The sequence below is a fragment of the Orbicella faveolata genome, unplaced genomic scaffold (genome assembly GCF_042242905.1).
Source record: "Orbicella faveolata isolate gen_17 unplaced genomic scaffold, um_ofav_v1 contig_1, whole genome shotgun sequence".
Classification (NCBI taxonomy): Eukaryota; Metazoa; Cnidaria; class Anthozoa; order Scleractinia; family Merulinidae; genus Orbicella; species Orbicella faveolata.
Window position 1 is genome coordinate 28,642,312 of NW_028301536.1, and position 23,087 is coordinate 28,665,398.

The window sequence follows — 23,087 nt, forward strand, 5'->3', positions numbered from 1 at the left end:
ATTTTAAGACTTATAAGTGTAATCTAGATACGGACAAAACAGTTGACTTTTGTGCTGTACAAGGATGGTAAATTGTTTTCATGTGGTAGGAAGACGAGCATAAACACGTCGGGTGTAATAAAAACGCGTCCTTTCGTGGCGTAGTGTTTTAAATGGTTACTGTCTGTAAAAGGAAGCTTTCTTTTTTTTTTTTTAATTCTAAGGGGGACAATAATGTTAACGGACTTTTGCCGGAGATTTTAATTAATAATTGATTCCTTCAAAATTCATTTATTGCAATACAAATTTTAATTTAAACCTCCACATATTGTTGTCTTTTCATTCTTTTAAGCTAGGAGGGAGTATTTATTATGTTTCTGTTCAAATATATCGTAAGCAGGGTACATTTGATATTGATGTTGTCGTTATTAAATATTATCGCATTCAAATTATAACTGAATATAAGAAATGAATTTTCTGGACTTTGTTCACATCTTATATGACACGTCATCCTGCTATTTCATAAAGAGTTGAAAATTTTACCAGAATTTGAGTCAGGACGGTAGCTTTTCCAGACAGTCGTCGTCACAGACAATTTTGATGATTTGCTATAGCCTAAATCAATGTACTGTTCGAGATATATATGTTATTGTCCGGCTTAAGGTCGGTCCGTATAGTGAAAAACTGTGACCTCGGGTTTGAAAATGCTGCCGAGGTCACAGTTTTTCACTATACGGACCGACCCTAAACCGGACAATAACATGTTTATCTTTTTCTGTTGCGGTAAACTGGCTTACAAGTGGGTTTGTTTACTCAACTTTGTCGTTGAATTTGCTTGCGCGCCGTCTACAAACCATTCGTACTTGAAAAAATTCTAACGAGCGAACGAGCGGGTAACTCGGATACTAGACAAAGAAAGATGTATTAAAGAACAGATTTATTTCGAACTACTTTATGTTAGTTGTATTTAGTTCACCAGTTAAGTTCTCCAAAAGTGTTTTGCGGTGTGAAATTTCGTGCAAAGTTTGAAGTTGTACTACAAAAACAATTTCTGTCAGTCGCTGCGAATCACTCGAAATCAGACTTTTCTACCGTAAATTGAATAGCAGATAGCCAAGAAATTCGTTAAGTGTATTCCACAGAATTTATCTCAATTACAGCAACGATCAGAGATGTAGAATCGACTGAAATTGCTTCATTTTTTACTTAAAACTGTTCAGAGACCGACACACAGGATTACGCGCCGTTACAGCGCCGAGTTACAAACAGCCAAACAAACTCTCACAACTTCAAAAAACTCAATTGAATTTACTTACAGTGACTTTCCTTGCTATTTAAAGGTGAACAGAGATAAAGCTGCGTTGATTAATCGTCTATGGAAGTGTAAAAAGGGCGAAAGATTGAAGATTACCGCTAATTCGTTCACGAAAATAGATCAACTTGACGGATTCCGCCCGCTGTGGCGGTCCGGATGAGAAAATTCCGCCCGCTCCAGGAACCAATCAGATTGCAGGATTTGTTGAATTCCGCCCGCTCACGAGCCGAGAAAAAGATAAATTGAATGATATCACAGATAGATTCACATCTAAATTGAAACAAAAGCAACGCAGTTCCATTTCGATTGTTTAGTTGTTTGATTCATTGTACATGTATCTCAACTTTTTCTTGAAATTATAACATTACATGTAGGAGCTATTTATTTTAAAGCAGCTATATATTTTCCACGATATTTTTCTTCCACATTAAACCCGCAATTATTTTCTGTTTTCATGGCCGAATTTCTACAAAATTATTTATTTCTAATGCTTTAAATTATTATTATGAAAATTAAATCGCGGGAAAAAAGTAGTTGACAAATAGACGAGGAGGGACGAAAGAAGAGAAAGGAGACAAAAGCATGGAACATTAAAAAAAAACGTGCGAGTACAGTACAGAAGACAGACATTTCATTTATTTCTCGAGTTGAAGATATAATAGATCAAAGTAGAGAATCTTCAACTTCAAGAATTGGGAGGGAAGATTGTGCTATTCGCCATTGAATTTACTTCTATAATTCTCAAGAATCTTGTCTCTTTTTGTTTTGTCCAGCAGCTCTAACTCTGGAGAATGCTAAATTGCATTTTGAAATTACGTGATGAAAAGTTTAAAACAAATAACAAGATCACAGATCTGCTTTCATTAGCTTTCGAACAATGGCCTCGTACTTCCTACTGTCTCGTCAATATATTATATTATTATTATGTTGGCGGTTTCCATGGCTATTCGATTATTCAATTGACCACCTTCAAGCGTTTTACAGAAAACAATCAATGAACTTTTACCGATATCGCGATTTTCCCTTTTTTTAAAAAAACAGCCGCACCGCTGGATTTATCACGCCGAATTTAGTAAAGATTTGTGGTTCCAATTTTTACAAAGAAATGTATGCCAGGGGACAATATATTTCTTTGCGAAGTTTAGGGATCCTTATTTTTATCAGTTTGCAATGAATTCTTATGAAACTTCGTAGATTTACCAAATTTTGCATGATAAATAGTACAATGGAAGTGATTTTTTTGTTGTTGTTGTTTATTTGGTTTATTTGAAAAATACGAAACCTTGTTAATATTGCGTGACACCTTTAAAAAGGTTACGGCGAACTGCATAGTCTGTCAGGCAAAAGAATGCATCAGAATTAATAGTTTTAGGGCCTGGCTTGAAAAGGTTAGAGATACAAAATTTCAGAAATCGAGAACAAACGTTAGCGTAATGAAAAGTAATTTTCATAAACCTGTGGATCGAATAATTACTCGATTGACTGCGAGCCGTACAACTTTCAAAGCTCGTTACGTCATAAACATCTACGATGCTTGCTGAACCACGCAGATTCTATTTAGCGTTTGATTTTTACAAGCCATTTTCTCCATACCCTGCGTTCTGCGACTCTTCAACTGATTGGTTCCAAACTTGGTAGGGATACGACTTTTGAGGTACTTTATCGGGCCACAGACGCATTTTAATCCATCGATTGCTTTTAATAATTTTCTCACAGGCCACTCACACTTGTTTTAAAGTGGTCAACTGGTATTGTAATTTTAATGCAAAACAGTATTTTTCCGAACCAACAGATATGTGGCCAAAGATTCTGCACCCTTTTGCTGATAATGAATCTAAGCAATGATTGTTTTAAAAGAAATTCAATATTTCTTAGATAATTTTCGAAAAAGTCTATGAGTGATTCCGAAGTTCTTCAGATTTCTACTAAGCAAGAGAACAAAAACCACGTACCTCAAGCGACTTGTAGTTTTCTTTTTTTCTTTTTACTGATAAATTGTAATTTAAAGAAAGATACTTTCGTTAAAACAACCTGTGGACATATTTTATGCCTCTGTCATTACCTGTATACAGCCTCTCTATCTTTAGTCTTACTATTGTTAGCTAGCGAGCTCCAGCACATATCCCAAGCTGCACACTTTTAGTGCACTAAAACCCCAATATCAGTATATAAATACAAGTATTTCTATTTAAAGAAGCAAGTATGGTTATTTTCAATAATATCCTCTGATAAAGAGAAATGTTGTCACCTATAGCTCACGATTTCTGCTCATCTGCATATAAACCTTGTTCAAAAGCATGAGCTCTGACTCTCAAAACACAGAAGGTCTAAGAGCAAAGTATAATGTTTTGGAGCAAGTTCACGATGACAAGTTTTCTTGGCACTGAAATTGTACTAAGAAAGATTTTTTTATCAACCAGTGATACAAGCTACTCTGAGAAAAAACACAGTTAAATGTTTATTTGCAGTTTTTAGTGCATGAACCAAACACCCTGGTAAGTCGTCCTTGACAACTTTTCTCTTAGAGCGGGCATATGACTGACTCTCGTAAAATGGCAAACATTGAATCCCAGCAGGAGAGTAAAGAGGATTTCATGAAAAACAAGTTAAATTGTTTCTGCACCTAACAGTAATAGCAACTGTACTTGTCAACGTAAACTGACTCGACACTAAATTATCAATGCTAAGCATTTCCTCTTACACTCGAACAGAGTATTAGAGATTTTCCTGTCTTTCAATTAAAATGCTTTTGGTGCCATCAATAAAATGCACGCTGTAAAATTTGTTAAAAATTCAGCATGACTGCAATAAGAATAATAATGCATTTATATAACACACCTATTATCGAGATACTCGAAAGCGCTTTTCAGAAAGCACCGTTTAAAAGGCAATTTGCCGTTCAAGACATATTAGAAAACTTAACTTATCAGCTAGACTATGTTATCAATGACAGTAATGAATAGATTACGTTGTAAAGAATTCTAATTATTTTAGTATCGTAATGGTAATTACTTTAGTATTGTAAATATTCACCTTTATCATTTCAGTAATGTAGATTCATTCTTGTTTAGTGTCCCTAATTAGTCCGCTAGGGCTAAATACCTTGACACTTAAAGAAAGGTTCTTTACTTTTTAATTTCCTATACTTTACTTTTTACGAACATATAAATCTCAAGGATCGTCAGGTCTCGGCTCGTCATCGTCGTCGTCATCATTATCTTTCTTTTTCCTCATCAGTTTTTTCGTCACCAGAGCAATGGACGCTGTACCAACCATTGCGCATGCGATTCCTATACCAATGGCAACTGCCAGGCCAGAGGACTGGGTCTTGTTGTCCAGCTCAGACTAAAATGGAAAAAGAAATTATGTAATGCATATTTCATAGACATATTAACACATCTTTTTTGATGTCAATCTAACTTCCTATCGACCTGCTTTCATCGATCTTTCATGCTAAGTTAGTAAGCCATTACGTCGGACTGGTTCTGCTTGGTCCATATGTTCAAATCCCAACTGATCATCAAAAATTCAAAATATTCAGTTAAGGCAAGAAAAGTTTCCGAGTTTTATAATGAGGAAAGCGTTTAGCCTGGTTAAACAAATATAACCAGAAATATAGCTGCCGAACCATAATGTGGCTTTACCGATTCCTTACCCAGGCCTTAAACTATCGCTGTCAGAGAGGTTATTGAGACCTAAATAGTTCTTAACTACAGAACGATCAAAAGAATGATGAGCTACTCAATGAATAAAGTACTTACTCCCGTAAAGAGAGTTTTCTCAACTTCCTGACTTTCTGGTATTGCTACGGTACCGCCTGAAATGAATCGAAATGAAACCTTTGAAGTTGCTGCATAAAGTAGTCCCCAATACAACAACCGCCGTGTAGCACTAAAAATCATTTCTCATCACAAACGAACAAGATTTCCTTGACAACCAGTGCTATATGACGAGTTGTGTTTACTTAGGTGCAAGCCAAAATATGGAAAATTTGATTTTTGGTAGTTCCTCTTGGCGCATGCACACCAGTCAGACTCATGGGTCATGTAGCAACGTTGATATGTGACGCAATCCTTACATGCTGCTTATACCAAATCACATCTTTTTGGTATCAAGCGAGTTTGGTTGAGCCATGGTTCATATTTTGGCGAGACACAGTCAAGCCAAAATACCGATGGCGAGCCTGATATGCACCAAAACGCACCAAAAAGGTACGACTAGGTATTTATCACACCCAAATTCGGCCGTAAATCCTCGAATTAGCGCCCGGGGCGCTTATTTCAAATTTAGTAGAAGACGGGGGGTGCTTATTCGAAGGGGGCGCTTAATCGAGGGGGATGCCGCTTATTTAACTTTTCCCACATCGTGGCCTGACATGATCATTTTTTTAACACATCATATGCGCGTTAGCAACAACATAAGCTGTTTATCGACACAAAAAGCTGATCCTAAAGTTTAAATCGCGGTACCGTTAGTACTTAACGTGTTCACAAACTGAAACAATGTACAAATCTACTACTACGTGACCAAAACTATACATCCTTTGTTATCTCATTCCTCGTCTATAAAATGGGGGGAAGGGAAGGGGGCGCTTATTCGAGGGGGAAGGGCGCTTATTTTAAATTTCGGCCGATAGAAGGGGTACTTATTCAAAGGGGCCGCTTATTCGAAGGGGGGCGTTAATTCGAGGATTTACGGTAAGTGAGCAGGCTATCATAGCCATCATGTATCAGGTATGTGACAGGCTATCAGGACAGTAGGACACGGCTCCTGATTGGCTATTTGCAAATTTGGTTGCGGTGATATAGGATATAATAACTTAAGTCAATATGTGAGCTGTGTTTGGAAACTGGTATGACGGTCTACGTAAGAGTGAGATGGATGTTATCCAGTCAGTGGCACAGCTGACCTCTGCTGGAAGAGCCCTGAATTCTACTCGAGAGCTCATGTCACTAACTGGATAGAATAATGCTTGTCATGAAATAATTTTAATTACCATCTGTGACGTTTGATTTAAGTGTATGTTCCGGTACATGCTGACCTGAAAGTAATGTGTAGTAAAGTGTGTGTAACTACAGGCATGCAAAAAGGTGCATCAACCAGCCTTGGAAAAGCAAGGCTAGAAATCCAGTTCTAATTAAGTTTTTGTTACTATTCCAAGTCTCTCAATACGATCACACCAAACGATCATGTTTAAAATCCTAGATAGAAGAGAAATTTCATATATTTACCTATCTTGCACAGAAGGAAGGCAGTAATGGCAGCATAACAAACGATGTAATTTTGGGGGGGAGAGAACAGAACAAATACTGAAAACGAATCAGATTACAATGTCTCCTTACCAGGGGTATAATAACAATAGGTCAATTTCATCTGGGCTCCATTCTTGTCCATTTGGAATGGATTGTCTCCCTCCATGTTTATCTGATATCTACCAGCGTTTTTATCAAAGTTAACCGTTTCTTCTTTCACAGTTGCACCTTTGACTTGTTGGCATCTGGCGCCACTCAGGGAGTACAAGTAGAAAGGTTTGTCGAGAGGCAGCGAGATAGCATTGTTGAGTTCACCTGGGAACAGAGAAGAGTCAATGACGAAGATGAATGGTTAGAAGGCCTTTTTTGAAAATACTATTGGCTCAAAACAAGACGGCAGTACTACTCTACATCCTTCGTCTGAATACTCGCACCCCAAGCCTGAAAAATATTAGAACCAACTCGTTCGGCACAACAAACAGTTGACTTTATTTCTGTGGTCAAGCCGTTGGCTTTCATGTAACGAGACCTAAGAGTCAGAATTGGTAGAACTGCATTGTTGGCTCTTTACACAATTTGTAATACACAGTGAGAGAAATATTTTTCATCGTGCCTGAAAACATTTAAATCACTTTAAAGCTTTCCTTTGACCGCTAATTATAAGGTAGATATTGAGTATGAAAAGTTTCTCAGCCACTCACCTCTGGCACTACAACAGTAGTTTACTGTTGTGTCTTTCAATTTTTTTCCATTGACACTTGAGTCTTGGAAATGAGAACTCTTTGGACGCCAGCGAACTGACCTGATATCGTCCAAAATAATAACTATATTTTAGAAAATGACCAAGATCTAAATATCTCTCCAGTAAAAGCGATTTTTGGGTGAGTACAAAATTACATTGGACATAGAGTAAGATAATATGTTATTTACCCGGCAGTAAGTCCAGCTGGGCAAGCCTCGTGTTGTAAAATGCAGTATCTTCCTCGTGGCCAGTCTTGAGACTTATCTTTACTTGTCTTGATACAGAAGTCTTGTTCAATACCTAAATACACATTATTGCAACAATATGACTTTGATATTTTAACGCAAGTTTGGCTATCCAGAACCTGTTGAACTATTTCTTGTCCGTTGAGACCTTTTTCCCTTAGATACTGGGAAACATTGTCACAATCTTTCTCCATGCCGGTCAGTAGTGTCCTACGTAAAGACATTATACTAGAATAGTTCTTGTGAAATATCTTCCAGAAGTTCCAAATTGCTGTTAGTAATCGTTATTTATTAGAAAGTGGCAAGACGCACGATGGACTATTGTGGCGTGGAGAATTGAGAATTCTCTTAAAATACCTATCCAACCCCGTAATAGCGTTCCCAATGCATCCGCATTTCATTAATATACGAGAGAGGAAATGTTTTCACTACACTGTACTGTACTACAACAACAACTACTTTTATTTGCATGTACTGTTCTGTATACTGCACTGTACTGTACTGCACTGCAATGCACTGAACTGCACTGCACTGCACTGCACTGAACTGCACTGCACTGCACTGTACTGTACTGTACTGTACTGCACTGCACTGCACTGCACTGCACTGTACTATACTGTACTCTACGGTACGGTACTGTACTGTACTGTACTGTACTGTACTGTACTGTACTGTACTGTACTGTACTGTACTGTACTGTACTGTACTGTACTGTACTGTACTGTACTGTACTGTACTGTACTGTACTGTACTGTAAGTAAGGTAAAGTCTGCATGCGAGCCAAGTGGCCCATCAGGCCGGAGCTTATCCCGGTTTCCCCCCTGGATGGGATGCTAGTCCATCGCAGGGTTACCCCCAGCATTAAGTTCGCTGGTACCCATTTATACACCTGGGTGGAGAGAGGCACTGTGAGAGTAAAGTGTCTTGCCCAAGAACACAACACAATGTCCCCGGCCAGGGCTAGAACCCGGACCGCTCGATCCGGAGACGAGCGCACTAACCATGAGGCCACCGCGCCTCCAGTACTGTACTGTACTGTATTGTACTGTACTGTACTGTATTACATTAAGATCTTTAATGAACAAGAAATATTGGTTATACCTTCCTTGCTAACCCAACCAGCTAAGTGGAGTGAGTCGTACACTTTGCCGTCAATTAGATTAGCATTGGTATCATCGTGAAATCTTCGGCCGTCAAACCAATTATTGGGACAGCCAGCTTTGGGCATGGGGAGACCATATTTACCAGTCGGCCACGAGACTTTTCCTGTAAAACAGCATCAACAGATTTGTGGATTGGTAGATGGTACACACAGAAATGAGCCTAGTTACTTCAGAGTTATTTCATGTGTTTTAACTTTTTCATGATCAGTAACACTAGTGATGACGTCATCAGGCCACGCCCATGGTCATGTGAGTAATACAGAAAAAATGCAAAGGCTCCCAGACAAATTACTTTCTCGGGATTTTTTTCATTGATTTAATATTTTAATTTAAATCCTTATTACGCTATGCATCGATTTTGTTTCATTTCTAAAAGGTCAGATTTTGAAAGCATTTCAAAATATTGAAAAATTCGTAATTTTCTGAAAAAGCATGATTTCGAAAAAGAAATACATAGCTATGTTGCCAACGTTGGCTTTAATCGAAATTCGTCGAAAAAGGCTGGATTTAATGAAAAACCGCGTTTCCTTTAGCATTTAAAGAAACCGGAAGTGCGCCCGATAGATATTGGAAGTTACCCTATCAGCGCGTGCGCAATTTACATTACCAGCGCACTTCGGTAAGATCAAACAAAGCCACACGGAGTTAGTTTTTCTCTTTCTATTGCTCTTGTTTTTCCGTCTTTCTCCTGTTTTGTCTTTGCTTGTACTTTTCTTACTTTGGATTTTGCGAAACACAAAGAAAAACATCTAAACTGTAAGCGAATTTGCAAGTTTTTGAGTTGTTTTATTTTCCGTGCTCAGGTTGACGTAAGTGACCGGAAGGGAAATTTCACCTCCTTAGCAACGCGCATGAATCGGTTAATCGGCCCTTAACTTCTTAGGGAAACTTCGTCACGGCTCAAACCCGCGACTATAGCGATTACAGTGCAACGCTTCTGACAACGATTACTTGGACCTGGTAAGTCCAGCTACCAATGGTCCACGAAAGTCTGATACTGTTCTTATATACGAAGAAGGTACTTTAAAGAGTTCTAAAATGACTAAAAACAGTGAGCAAGACGGGTTTCTTCTACAAGGAGCCCTACTTTGGAGCATAATGTTAATGTTCATCTTGACTGCAAATGATAAACAAAACCTAGAATTCATCTCGTGGGTTTTCCATACTTTACTCCTGGGCCTTGAAGTTTGTTTAGTTTCGCGATACATTCCTTGACACATAAAATCATCAAATAACATTCGTTTCCAGGTCAATGGTAATTTATTTTATGAATTGTGAGGTATTTTAAACAAAATGAAAGATACATGATGAATTAATCGTTTAATAAACAGAAACCGTATCTGAATAATGATGTTTTTCGGATATGGACTTCTGGTTCCTTTTAGTTACGAAATACAAATCTTTGTTGTCTTGAGCGCTTAGCTATCTAGAATTGAAATTCGTTTCTCTTGGGACATTAAATGTAGAATACTGCACCCTATCTACAACTTCCACCTCAGCTGACAAATCAGTTTCTTTTCCTTGAGTGCTCGAGATAGTCAGACACGGGTTGACAGAATGCCCAAGGAAAATATATGGTACAAAACAGTAAGGCTGAAACATTCCGACGGAATATAAAAATACTACTAATAACTTAGCTTACCTTTCGCCGAATGACACCAGAAAACCACCAGCGACAAAGTTAGCGATAACCAAAACATGACAGAAGCCGTGATATGTCTCTGTGTCAATAGACTACGCACAACCGACGAGTAGTTTTCAGTTCCTCATTTCCCTGTTCACAGTAGTGGAAAAATGTCTTGGTTAATGGTCCGTCGTTGAACATTATCGATTTAAGTGAAGTTAAACATATGAATTTCTCACCGAATCTTCTACGGTGGTGTTCACTTGCACCGCTTGTATTGTTTGGTTGTTCAACACATTAAACTTTCAAGACGATTTCACGTAACGATCGAATGACTATATTTTGAAACTCCAATCGCTTTTTTTTCCTTTTTTATAACAACAATGTGTAGTAAACCAACGATTTCGTCCTCTGCCAGCAAAGACAATGATATGAAGTGGGAAAGCATATTTTTTGCTCTATGACCGAATTTGACAAATTGTACCTGTCGATTAGGTAATGTCTCCTTATACATAAATCTCGCGAGGAAATAAAAGCTGCAACAGAATTCTTACCTCTTTTATCATTTGAAAGCTTTTGAAGGAAACGAGTTTTAAAAGCTCAACTTTCGCACATTTGTGTTTCTGCAGATCTAAACTTATGTTCATTTAATTTTAAGTTCAACTGTTAGCTTTGCAAATCAATTAGTCAAAAACTGAAATCACTTTGAAAGTCTCACGGTATCTTAGATGAAATTTGATACGTTTGAATTCAGTATTTAAAATCGAAAGTTGGCGATTGCAATTACATGGAGATTTCAGTCTTTGTCAACTTTGATATAGGCCATGTACATTTAAAAGGCAAAATTTCAGGCATATTAATGAAAATAATTTGTTTCTTACCTTATGGTGTAGAAATGGTCATCTGGTGAATTACTTGTACGTTGAAAAATCCCTCAAAGCACAAGTGTACTTTCTGTTTATTTTGAATGTGGATTACTGTAGCGGTTTTGATGAATTAGCTGGAAAACCTCCTCATTGTTGCCGGCAAAAAGTAAAGCGCCGTTAACTTCTTTGCCGCTACGCAACTCGCTGATTCGATCAAAACAAATTATACCTGCTTTTCATTGTTTTCTTGCTCGTTGTGCCCGCTAGCAACACAATATAAGGTACTCCAGGTCAACAAGCAGATGAAGCAAGCAGGACGGACTATTTGCTTGATTTAACCAAGCACATTCAATATTTGGTGATGAAATATTTTTAAAAGCTGACATGAACTGGAATTTATAATTTTGTCTTAAAGTGACAGATCAAAGGGAGAAATGAAGTAGTGAACTTTTCTGACTGTTGTAAATGCTTCGTGTGTGTAAGAACAAATCTACGCAGTTTAGGGGTTTAGAGCTTTTACAGCCTCAAGGCTCAAGTTGAATTCCTGGAAACTTGACGACTGACGAGTCACTGGGCCGGATCCCATATGTCACTGTCGTACTCTAAGATCACTGTCATGGTTTTTGAGTAACAATGATCTACCAGTAAAATGCATGTAGAAATGTCTTATTTCTAGTTTGGTTTTCATGCACTCAGTCGCTCGCTTTACAACCCCAACCTCGTACCAGTTTCCCAGTATAAGGACCTCGGTCGAATTTATAAGCTTTGGCATGTAGGTCATGTAACACGAATGGAATGAATACGCTCTAGTTGGAGCGTTGGCGCACGCCTTTGACGCTGTTTATTGGCATTTGAGAGAAACTGTAAGCCAACCCTAACCTAGCACTGCAACTACTATCGTAGATATTTCTCTAATTACAAAGGGCCTGAGTCGCCTTGCTAAAAATACAAACGCTTTTTCAGTTTTGGCAGAAACACTCATTCCCGGCGGAAACTTGAATTAGTTCAGTCTACTTTGTTTAAGAGAAGTAAAAATTATCTGAAAATACGTTTTTAAATCCGCCCAGCGTATATAGAGCGAGAGAGTTTAGTCTGCGGCTTGAGTCAAACGCTTCATTAGCTGCAATCATCTCAATCCTAAAACAAGATAATCGCTTGAGAAAGCACGAATAGGAAACAGTTGTTACAACTAGCTATAGGCAATTATTTCTATACACTGAAACTGATCCTGCTTCTTGTCCTGCAGTGGCGACATCTTGTCTAACCCCAAAATGTCCTCCCATCGCTCCATATATTCATTGTTTCAGACGACAATGCACCACCCCCCCTCCACCTGTTATCAGCCTTCCCTTCTAATATAAACGACAGCCAAGTCATCCGTAAAATGCCAGTGATCAAATTTTCTTGACACTGTTCTGTCAAGCGATAGTAAATAGGAAAAGAATCGCCAAGTTTCCCTCGTTGACTCTTTCAACAATTGATCAAGCGCAGTCTCGAAATAAGAGGGCTTGAAATCTGTGACGTCATAAGAGACCTGTTTGTTGTGCGGTTGAGCGGGTTATTATCTAACTGAAGGGTTCGTGTTAATTTATTCATAGAGAAATGTTGTGAAAAGAAATATGGCGGACCCCTAAAACCTTCAGTAAAGGTAAGGTCGATAGGGAATTATTTTTAAGACGTTTTAAAACGTTCTTATTGATATAATTGAGCGAAGTTAGTTCTGAAATGTCTTAATCTGTGTTCATGTTTGATTGGGTGAATATTGTGTTAGATACTATGAAGTCAGTTTGGGTTCGAGTCACGTTGTTAGTTTTTATGGTTGCTTTGTTTCAATTCACAAACGCTAGCCGTGATTATTAGTTGCAGCTATGAAAATAGATTTCTTTTATTTGACACGGTTTTACTCTAACGGAACTGAATTATCTGGGTGGGTATTTAAGCGACAAATTTTAGTATAGGGAAACAGATTTGTCGCATTTCGAAGATTGCTTTAATTGTAGTAAAAAGTGAATAGTTAAGAGATCAACTATTTCAGCAATAGCATTATTTCTTCATTCAAAAGGATCAAATTTCTAATTATCTCTCGTTATTTTATGGTTTAAAAATAAAAACTGCGCAAATATTGATATCAGCCAAAAAAATTGGGAAATAACTTTACATGATTTAAAAATTACGAAAGCTGTGGTCGAAGTCTTTCCAAGTGAATGCTTCACTAAACCAAAACAAGAGCTAGACCAGCCCAAAATAAAACATTGATAATTATTTTCACTTGTGTGGGGTTTGTCCAAAGTTCTCAGTTCGACAAAATTTGACAGTTGCTGCCACTCGATGCCACCCTGGTTCGTTTAAACGTCTTTCAATAGTCCTTATAGCTATAACGTGGGTTCATATGCTAAAGTAAATAATATTGTTTAGATAAATTACGTGTTTGAAGTTACGTGATGAAAATTTTTCGCACTTTCGTGCAAATAAACGAGTAAATGACTTTAAAAGCGGGGTTAAAATGTTAGAATGCTTCTTTTTGCCGTAGGATAAAAATCCTTCTGGCTCGCCAAGAGAGATTCAAGGTTCGTTGAGATGATTACCGTGCTATGACTGTACATCAATCAGAAGCATCGTTTAATATCGTTTACCTGACGTAGAGAACGCAGCATTACAAACTAAAGGAAAACGAACCAGAGACTACATTATCTGTAGGGAATACCTGTGCTCTTAGAGAACTAGTATGCTAGGGCAGCCAGTCACGACCAATGCAATACGAGATATATATACACGATGTACTGCATTCAGGGCATACGACGTTTCAAGACTGCCTCTCGAAATTATATTTGTAACAAATTTCCAAAGTTGTATGCACTGAGAGCAATTTTGACTGAGCTGCTCCATTACATCATTACATATGAAGTATTGGAGTAGGCAGTTTATGCATAGACAGTTCACTTTTTCTTCTGACTGTTTTGATTCAATTTTTTTTTCCTTTTCTTTCGACGTCTTCCCGGAACTCCGGCTGAGCCCGAGTTCCCGAATATTTGCTCAGCCAGTGTTTTTGACGATTTTCAACAATTCTGTGCAAAGCGTCATCTAAACTCTATGGGGTATCAAACTGATTTTTGCGCTTAGTTATCATTTTTACGTATGTACATGTTTGCCAAAATTTGATTGCCTATATAATCACAGAATAATGTATTGTTTCATTGTTTTTCAGCTCAATTACAATAGAGATGAATACTATTCCAGTAATTCCTGAAAGATGACTCTTCCTTTCAAGCTTGTTTTTGTTGTATTGCTGGAACTCTGCTCGTTTGTGGAATATGACTTGGGTAAGATACCTGTCATGATATACAACTGAAAATGACAGAGGTTAATACCGTTTTAGTGTGATAACGTACATTTTGTGTGACTACATGTATAATACTCAGATATCTCCGTTTTATACTTGTAAATATATTTTTAAATTCTTTATTTTGTTTTATTTTGATCATCTGTGTAATTGAATTTGAGTAAATAAAAGTAAACAAATAAAATATAACATTTCATTAATTAATTCCTTAATGCAAAAAATAAAGATTTCGGAAAACGAAAGGCACAAGAAATAAATAGCTCTGTCGTCGCCAATCAAAAATTTCATATCCATAGTATAGCGATGTAAAAAAAACACTGCCGTTTACTGAGAGTCATATATATTACTTATTACAAATATTAACCTTTAAGCGGCCTCTGATTGAACATGGTGCATTTGGGACATGGCTGACGATTTGAGCGTTAAGCTTGGAGAAAAACTATTTTCATACATTGAGGAGGGCACAATGATTTTTCTCTTACTTGCAGCTCCAGTATATTACGTTAAGCGAATTCCAGACACCGAGATTCGAATTCTAGGAACTGTTGGTAATGTGCGGCAGGAAAGAAGTTCACTAGTCACCAGTTCGCCCGGGCTCCTCATCGAATCTGAAGCGTCGATTGACCCAGCATCCGTCAAAACCTTGAACAACAATGTGGAGGAAAGCAAGAGAGATGTAAGTCTTGAAGAGCTCTTGAATGATAACAGTCAGAAAAGAAACAAAAGGATAAACAAAGATAAAAAGAGCGTTGAAAAAGACACTCGCTTAAAGAAGTCTCCTAGGACAAGTAAAAAGTCACTACCTTCAACTCCTGGTGAGTACATTGTATTAATGGTAAGTACGGGCAAAGTAACGGTCTCTTACTTAACAATTATTCCACGAGCGGGCGTTGGATATGAGTTGGCTATAACATCTCATATCCAACAAGCGCGAGTGGAATAATTGTTTTATTAAAAACGCCCAAAAATATAGAAAACTAAATGAAATAATAATAATAATAATAATAATAATAATAATAGAAACGCCCTAAAGAATTACACGTAGGTTTACCATATTTGTAGAGCATGGTATAATGGCTCATATACCACGATGGCTAAGCCAATAAAAACTCATGAATTGCCTTATCCAATGATCCAGTTTTTAATGAAAAAAGCAGATACTCCTGTAAATTCCCTTAGAGCGATCTTATGATAGGTGTCTGTGCATATATATATGGTGAAGAATTTGCCTGCAACATGGAAAAACAGTCACTGTTTAATGATGGGAGTCCCCCCAGACGGGGACCACAGATGTAATGTCTGCTTATCGGAACTGTCCATGTATTGGAGATGGGAGTTACAGGAGGTTCTCCGTGTATTTTTTTTCTCGTTCTTTTAGATATGCTGTTATAGATACCGGTATCCATTTTTTCTAAAAAAAGCTTAATGACAAAAAAATTTTAAAAAATAACGCGAGGGCATTCTCTCTTGAAAAAGGTCATTTTAATCGAATACACAAATACTTTTAGAATCCGTTGAAATGTAAGTTTAGATCTTAGTAGAAATTTCAGACTATTATATGGGCAAATATGCCAGAAGTGAAGTGTCCTCAGAGTTTAATGAACTTTTATTTGTAAACAGAGCTCAAATGGCCATCAGGGACTTATGGACTTCCTAAGCCAGTTGATGGCTGTCCCATGGCCGATGGCTTCGAATGGAAGACTGGGTACAGGTTTCACGACACTGAAGATGATGGAACGGAAAATCAGCATTCAGACAGTTTTCATTTGGCCGGTGAATTCAGCGATGAAGGAATAAAACATGAATTCTGCATCAAGATGGACGAAGAAGGCGGAGGAAGGTGGGCAGAAATTTTCTGCGAAATTTATCTCCATTACTGAGAAAATAACTCCCCGATAACTCATTCAACCAAATCTTGCGTTTCGACCACACTTCTCAGCAGTGCGTGCATTTTTGCCCTTGTCTTAAGTTTGATTCTAAGAAATGGTTTCAGCACAAAGTTATCGTCGCACTGTGAAAACAATAATGATAAAAAGAGCAGAAGTAAAGAACGATACAGAATTTAGAAAGTCATCATATTTGCTAAATCTGTGCCCAGCTGTCAATTGCACCTTTTTAGATATCAAAGTTCAAAAGCATCATCATCCGTAATGGTCGTTAGAAATATTCCTTGGGTGAAAAGAATCTAAATTTTGTTTAATCAATATATCATAATGTCATATTCCTCAGACGTAAGAGAGGTAATGTAATTAAGCGAAATTCGAACACTTGCTCCGCGCACCATTTTTTTTTTATTGTTTACCCCGCACTTGATGCAACCTTAACGCGACCTTCAGGTTCCCGCGCTGACGAGCGATTGAATCTTTTTGGCTCAACACAGTAAGCTAATTGTTATCGTTGCAAAAACTATGATACAGTATTGTAGAAGGAACACAATGAATACCAAGAGCAAACAAATACTGCCATTGGCATCTAAAAAAAAATATATAGGCGGGTTTTTTATGTACCCGTCATCCAGCTCCCGTAGCACAGTCGGTTAGAGCGTCGTACTTATAAGCAGTGCTGGCGTGAACCGCCGAGGGTGCTGAAGTAATGCGAAGGTCGGGGGTTCGAGCCCCCCCGGGAGCATTTTGCCTTTTTTTTTTCCTAACTACATGTATGTCTTTTCCAGGTGGCCAGATGGAAAATACTGCATCTACAAGAAAGGCTCAAGTTGTCCTACAGGTCTTGACGAGGGTTTTGTCATATGGGATGACGAAAACAAAGACAACAAAAACTCCAGAGAAGGCGTGTTACCCGAGGGTCTTTTTAATGAAGACACCAAGATCTTTTTCTGTTGCAGCACAACTGGTTCTGCCAGCCAGGAAATCGCTTTGCCGAACAAAGCTCCGTTCTTGTTATTTGCCTATGATTCGATACTTTGCCAGAAGGTGAGTTTATCAAAAACAAACAAACAAACAAGCAAACAAACACTATTTGAGATCCAGCTTTGTTTACAGCTGAATAGCTTGAGCGAACGAAACCAAAAAGTGGGAAATTCAGGGAGAAACTATCGAAAAAATGTAGTACGTAAGATTAGATCAGACCACCTTCGGTAGTTTTCCACGATATTTAACGAAGAAGCGAACAAAACGTAAAGCTCTAAAACGGCACATTCTTTCCAGGGTTATGATAAATTGGAGATGTGCAAAAAGAAGGTAAGAAACTGGAGAGAGTTCATTTACCGGTAAACCAAATTTTATTCAAGTTAGTTATGTTTCGAAATTTCTTCATACTGCGCGATAAAGAAGACAAAAATGCTCCCGGGGGGGCTCGAACCCCCGACCTTCGCATTACTTCAGCACCCTCGGCGGTTCACGCCAGCACCGCTTATAAGTACGACGCTCTAACCGACTGTGCTACGGTAGCTTGATAACCTGCTAAGGGATTCGCGATGTATACAAAACACGTATAGAGCATATATTTTAATATTAAATAAGTGTCAATAATTAAAGCTAAATGGGCCGTTGAATTAGAGAGGACCTAAGACGTATGGAAATACCATAGCGACACTATAGTATCAAAATGTTGTTTTCGCAACTGAAAATGAAACTTCCACTGAAAATATTTCGAAACCGAGTGTATCTCATTTTTAATTTGAAAAAAAACCGGGTGATCTCTTAAATATTTGGAATGGAAGCTCTAGGGAAAGTTATACTAAGTGATAAACAGCTAAAACTTTTAAGTTAAATTTAGCATCATATCTGTTGAACGTAACTTGTTTCTCGTCGACCAACTGCACGATGCTCATTAAATAAAAGGAAGACTTTTCTTTCAAGATAAATAAAAAGGAAAACCAGTGCTCCCGGGGGGCCTCGAACCCCCGACCTTCGCATTACTTCAGCACCCTCGGCGGTTTACGCCAGCACTGCTTATAAGTACGACGCTCTAACCGACTGTGCTACGGGAGCTGGATGATGTGGGGAGTGTTTTCTATTGTTTAACAGAATTAGCGGACTTAAGTAAAAAATAAACTCTTTTCGTGCTTAGAGAGGCTTTCAAAAGAGTGTCGTAAAACCAAAGGAACTACTCTGGCCAATCATAAAGGGGCATAGACAATCCAGTCAACCAATTAAAACTCCAAGCAAACACATATAGCCGATGCAAAGCGCGGGAAAACGTGTGCGAGTGACTTACAATTAGTTTACTGAGGTTTTGCTACCAAGAGACCACTCATTGTCTCTTGTTACTACTGATTGGTTGAGAAAGCAGCGCGAGATTTTTAAACCAATTGTTCTGCATAGTAAAGCAAAACCAAAGCAAATGCGAATTAGTTGGGAATGTACTCAGGTGAAAGCCGCTCTAGCTAACACTGAGCTCTGTTCATTTTCGCACTGATTTGTATTCTACTCCTACCTATTAAATTTTTTATTTAGTCTATGCCGTTCAAACTGTTAATCAAACGTTTTTGGTCTAACAGTTGCATTATATTAAAATATATTGTCATATTTCAGGTGAAGGGAATGAATGTGATCACAGAGTTCGTCAAATTTGACGACGAGGACCGAGGCAATATTGATTACGAGGGTGGCGAATGTCCGTACGGCATCCATCGGGCGGAGAAAGATCACATGTTTTTTCTCTGCTACTACACGCCAGAGAAACAAAACGGCAGTCTGGTTTCAGGTATGAAAAAAAAACCTTGCGTTCTGTTTTATAAATGCAGTTTTATCGCAACCAGTGTGCTATGTGACGGGTGCGATTCATGTATACGTATGACACGTGAACTGTGTCAGATTAGCGAGGTCAAATAGTTCACTCCTGTGTCCCCAATCCGGCGACAGTTTCACAAGCGTTCAGATCGGGTTTCTCAAGAAAGGGAAAGAATATACAATATTTTTCTTCACTTATTCGACGTGCGGACACAAATCGCCTACTAGCATGTATATTAATTTCTTCCCTAATGTTAGTTTATCCTCACAGTTTGTTTCAATAATATTTATTTCTTTGTGGTGTTTCTTAATATTTTTTCTTTTCCTGTTGAGCATTGATCAAATCTTAAATCTACAGCATCAGGCAAATGTTGTACCTTTTAAACCCTAAATTTATAACGCATAGATAATCGTGTGAATGCAAATATAATGTTTTACATTGTATTTCTCATTTTCTGCAGGCCATAAAAGTAAAGACTCCTCTTCTAGGAAGATCCCTCTTAAAGATGGATCTATAAAGCACAAGAAAAAACCGCAAGAAAAACAAGTTGACAAACTGGAGGAATTGGAGAAACTGCGAAACTCAGAGAAAATGATGGATGCATTTCTTGCTAGCACTGCTCCACATAACAAAGAAACGAATAAAAATGAGAGAACAAAGACAATCATAAAAACGATCAGAGTAAGTCGAGTACAGAGATCGAAATTTAACAAAATATTTTCTGTAAATATGCGATTGTTTGTGGTTAAAAAAGATAAGCGATCACTAGATCGATATTATTTTTTTGGAAGATGCTGCTGGTAAATTATGATTACTGACCGATTGAGAATTTGTGTCATGGAATCTAATGGTCAGATCATTGATTGACTATTACTGGTTCAGGCAGTTTTCACACTACGCCGTGAGATTTAGAAACACAGCCTTATTTCTAAGGTTAGGCCAGTACCGTCCACACTAATCCGTCACGCAAACGGAGCTTTACAAAAACGACAGTGTCTTGATAATCGTGTGATTCCCTTGACCGAGTTTTCCTCAAACACAAATCCAAAAAGACCGGTGATTATTGGGTTTTCAAATTCTTCCGATTCAGCGTGGACGGAAAACATTTGATGCGTTTTCAGAGTGAAACCTCCGTTTTCAAATTGCACCGGCGTAGTGTGGACAGATCCTAAGTTTACCAAAAAATATATCAGTCTTAGTAATCATAGATTTGGTTCATCTTCGTAACAAAATTAACTCTTTGCGCTAAATCTCTTCATTCTCAGGTCCCTGAACGAGAGAACACCACCTCAATAGTCGTAACAACAGCTGGCATAGTCCTTGGTATCGTCGTATTAGGAGCTGTGGTTGGTATTGTGGTGATAAAACATATTCGATCAAACCGCGATGGAATCAAAGTAGATTCACTGGATGAACAAGTTTACACAGCTTCTTCGCGGAGAAGCAGCTTTACAACTTCAGAAGATGAAGTGGAATTAACTGAAGCGGATTTTGAGGATGAACTAGTCGAGGATCAATATTTACCCTCTGACTCTGAACTTAAGTCAGGCTTAGAACTCATGTTTCTAAAACAACAAAGACATTATTGGACAAGGAAAAAGAAGCCCTGAGAAAAGCATGCTTCCGAAATAGAAACAAACGTAGTCGAATTCCCAAAGTGGAGCATTCTATGGACCACGTGTAAGGTCCCTTATGGGAAGTGTTCCGTTAGTGGAAGAAGGTCACAAATGTAGTGCTCACGTGTGGCCTAGACCAAGATGTGCCTTTTCGAAAGGTTCCCTAATTATATGTTATTGTCGGACATTCCAAAAACTCTTAGCATCAAAAGAATACCTAGACATAGCTTAGTTGAAAATCCATACAATGATAGACTAACTTCACATCTTCGAATGCATTCAATATTGTTAGCATTGTTGGAGCTAGCTCAAGGCTCACAAGTGCAAACGTGAATTTTAAAATTGCGAATTCTGTTGCACTTTTTGTTATACATTTTGTAACTTTTTCATCAGATTAGGCCATTTCCAAGTTGCCTTTTGTCTCTGTGTCAAAACGAGTCTTCAGGCAAAACCATTCATAAGAAAACGTGTTCCGGCCAGAGGTCCTTTTTCATACAAATCAAACTCATTTAATATGAAATGTTTTGCACCAGGACTCGTTTTGAAACAGAGGCACAAGGTATCTCGGAAATGGCCTTTTGTTTCATAGTCCGTCGTGATTGCAGTGATCGTACTCTGTATGCTTTTGTTGCATCACTGTAACTATCAAGGCACGAAGTAAAACCAACAGTAGATTAGAAATACTCTCAGTTTTTGAATAAAAATATATAAATTTATCAAAGTAATTCTCCAGGTTCCGTCTATAGTTATGAAGTACATATTATTGTGCGGACGAACCATTCTACAGCGGCCACCTTGTGAATGAACATGTTCGGGACAAATTTTTTGCCGATAAAAAGAGGTGGTCGTTACTGGAGGTTCTACTGTAATTTCTTTCGTAGCATTATATGCCATTCGTCAAGTAGTGTGCGGAAGGGCATGGGTTCGACTCTCGTCTGAAAAACTGTAATTTTTTCCTAATAGGTTTTGTCACCTCACTCACCTCACTCGTATCATCTCGAGTTGAAATTGGCAGCCCAATAACCATCTTAGGATCCGGAAACTTAAAATAAACAGATTGAACAATTATTAGTTTTCAAATAAAACTTAAGATAAGAAGATCATGAACAGCATTCGGTGTCCTCGTGGCACGACCACTGTAAGACCTATAAGGACCTACAAGGTCGTCGAGGTTGGAAGCTTAAGGAGCATATAGTGTCCGAGGGCTATACATTACAAGCCTGAAGCTTTTTATTTTACGAAATCTAGAAAATTACTTATCTCGTGACCCTATTGTATAATATTTACTTCCTGCTTTTCATTGATATTACAATTTTAAAAAGATATGCTCTCGAGCAGGACCTCTGCTCCACACGACAAATATCGCGTTTATCCCCTAAATGAAAATGAAGTGGTATGAATTTTTAGGTATCTCTGTCTGCAGAAAATGTGGCTCGTTTTCAACCAACCATGAGTCACTGTATCCTGTGAGCTGTCAGAAAACTGAATTACGGCTTCACTGCAGATTCCGTGAGGGAACGCTTTCCCAGTACTATTCTCTAACACATTTAGTCGTTAAATCTCTTTCATTATCCTTTTTACTTCTGTCTAAGCGGAGTTATAAAAATAATTTTCTGAACAGTATTTCTAGACTTCATCCAGGGCGAAAGAAAGCTGCAAGACTGACATCAAACGCATTAGCCGGATTGATCGCTCGCTTCGAGTTCTCCTGAATTTTTACACATACGTTCCCGGATTATCATAAGTCGACTGATCTCGCTTGATATATCGGCTACAAAACTTACCGAGATGATCGCCTCTGATCGCAGGTTCTAAAAAGTTAAAAAAATTTGTTCAAATCTCTTTTATTGTTTTCCATATTCAACTTGAAAAGGAAACTTTTCTTCTGAAATAAGTAAACTAAAAAAAAAAACAAAATGCTCCCGGGGGGGCTCGAACCCCCGACCTTCGCATTACCTCAGCACTCTCGGCGGTTCACGCCAGCACTGCTTATAAGTACGACGCTCTAACCGACTGTGCTACGGGAGCTTGATAACATGCCAAGGGATTCGCGGTGTATATAAAACACATATAAAACATTTCAACAATAAATAAGGTTTACTTTGAACATCAATTTTGAGCCCACAGCTAAATAGACTGCTGTATTAGAGAAGGCCCAATGCAAAAAGTATGAAAATTTTAAAGCAAAGCTATAGTATCAAAAATGTTTTTCTCGCAACTGAAAGTGAAACTGGAACTTCCGCAAATAAAGAT

The 23,087-nt window shown here is 38.1% G+C and overlaps 2 protein-coding genes and 4 non-coding genes across 9 annotated transcripts; 2 read left to right on the forward strand and 4 right to left on the reverse strand.

Annotated features, from left to right (window-relative positions):
• Positions 1-3,256: 3,256 nt before the first annotated feature.
• LOC110041020 (uncharacterized) lies at positions 3,257-11,549 on the reverse strand. 3 transcript variants are annotated; one of them, XM_089270809.1, is made up of 9 exons: positions 11,202-11,549; positions 10,339-10,470; positions 8,635-8,799; positions 7,477-7,588; positions 7,248-7,348; positions 6,637-6,861; positions 6,291-6,335; positions 5,056-5,111; positions 3,257-4,639 (listed from the first exon to the last, which is right to left on the reverse strand). In XM_089270809.1, the coding sequence occupies exons 2-9, from the start codon at positions 10,394-10,396 to the stop codon at positions 4,466-4,468; spliced, it is 936 nt and encodes a 311-aa protein (XP_089126935.1). In that variant the 5' UTR covers positions 10,397-10,470; positions 11,202-11,549; the 3' UTR covers positions 3,257-4,465. The 3 variants fall into 3 exon arrangements, with proteins under 3 accessions (XP_089126935.1, XP_089126927.1, XP_089126939.1); XM_089270801.1 differs by lacking the exon at positions 11,202-11,549 and adding an exon at positions 10,560-10,878; XM_089270813.1 differs by lacking the exons at positions 6,291-6,335; positions 11,202-11,549 and adding an exon at positions 10,560-10,868.
• Positions 11,550-12,603: 1,054 nt separating this feature from the next.
• Positions 12,604-21,555, forward strand: LOC110040940 (uncharacterized). Of its 2 annotated transcripts, XM_020746199.2 has the most exons (8): positions 12,604-12,834; positions 14,392-14,506; positions 15,015-15,341; positions 16,147-16,366; positions 17,198-17,456; positions 19,020-19,191; positions 19,679-19,899; positions 20,484-21,555. In XM_020746199.2, the coding sequence occupies exons 2-8, from the start codon at positions 14,437-14,439 to the stop codon at positions 20,826-20,828; spliced, it is 1,614 nt and encodes a 537-aa protein (XP_020601858.2). In that variant the 5' UTR covers positions 12,604-12,834; positions 14,392-14,436; the 3' UTR covers positions 20,829-21,555. The 2 variants fall into 2 exon arrangements, with proteins under 2 accessions (XP_020601858.2, XP_020601857.2); XM_020746198.2 differs by lacking the exons at positions 12,604-12,834; positions 14,392-14,506 and having other exon boundaries at positions 14,577-15,341.
• Trnai-uau (transfer RNA isoleucine (anticodon UAU)) lies at positions 17,044-17,154 on the forward strand. The gene is made up of 2 exons: positions 17,044-17,081; positions 17,119-17,154. It is a non-coding gene; the product is annotated as a tRNA-Ile (tRNA).
• Positions 17,824-17,934, reverse strand: Trnai-uau (transfer RNA isoleucine (anticodon UAU)). Its single transcript has 2 exons — positions 17,897-17,934; positions 17,824-17,859 (listed from the first exon to the last, which is right to left on the reverse strand). It is a non-coding gene; the product is annotated as a tRNA-Ile (tRNA).
• Positions 18,366-18,476, reverse strand: Trnai-uau (transfer RNA isoleucine (anticodon UAU)). Its single transcript has 2 exons — positions 18,439-18,476; positions 18,366-18,401 (listed from the first exon to the last, which is right to left on the reverse strand). It is a non-coding gene; the product is annotated as a tRNA-Ile (tRNA).
• A 1,196-nt stretch (positions 21,556-22,751) lies between the features above and the next one.
• On the reverse strand, positions 22,752-22,862 carry Trnai-uau (transfer RNA isoleucine (anticodon UAU)). Its single transcript has 2 exons — positions 22,825-22,862; positions 22,752-22,787 (listed from the first exon to the last, which is right to left on the reverse strand). It is a non-coding gene; the product is annotated as a tRNA-Ile (tRNA).
• Positions 22,863-23,087: the final 225 nt, after the last annotated feature.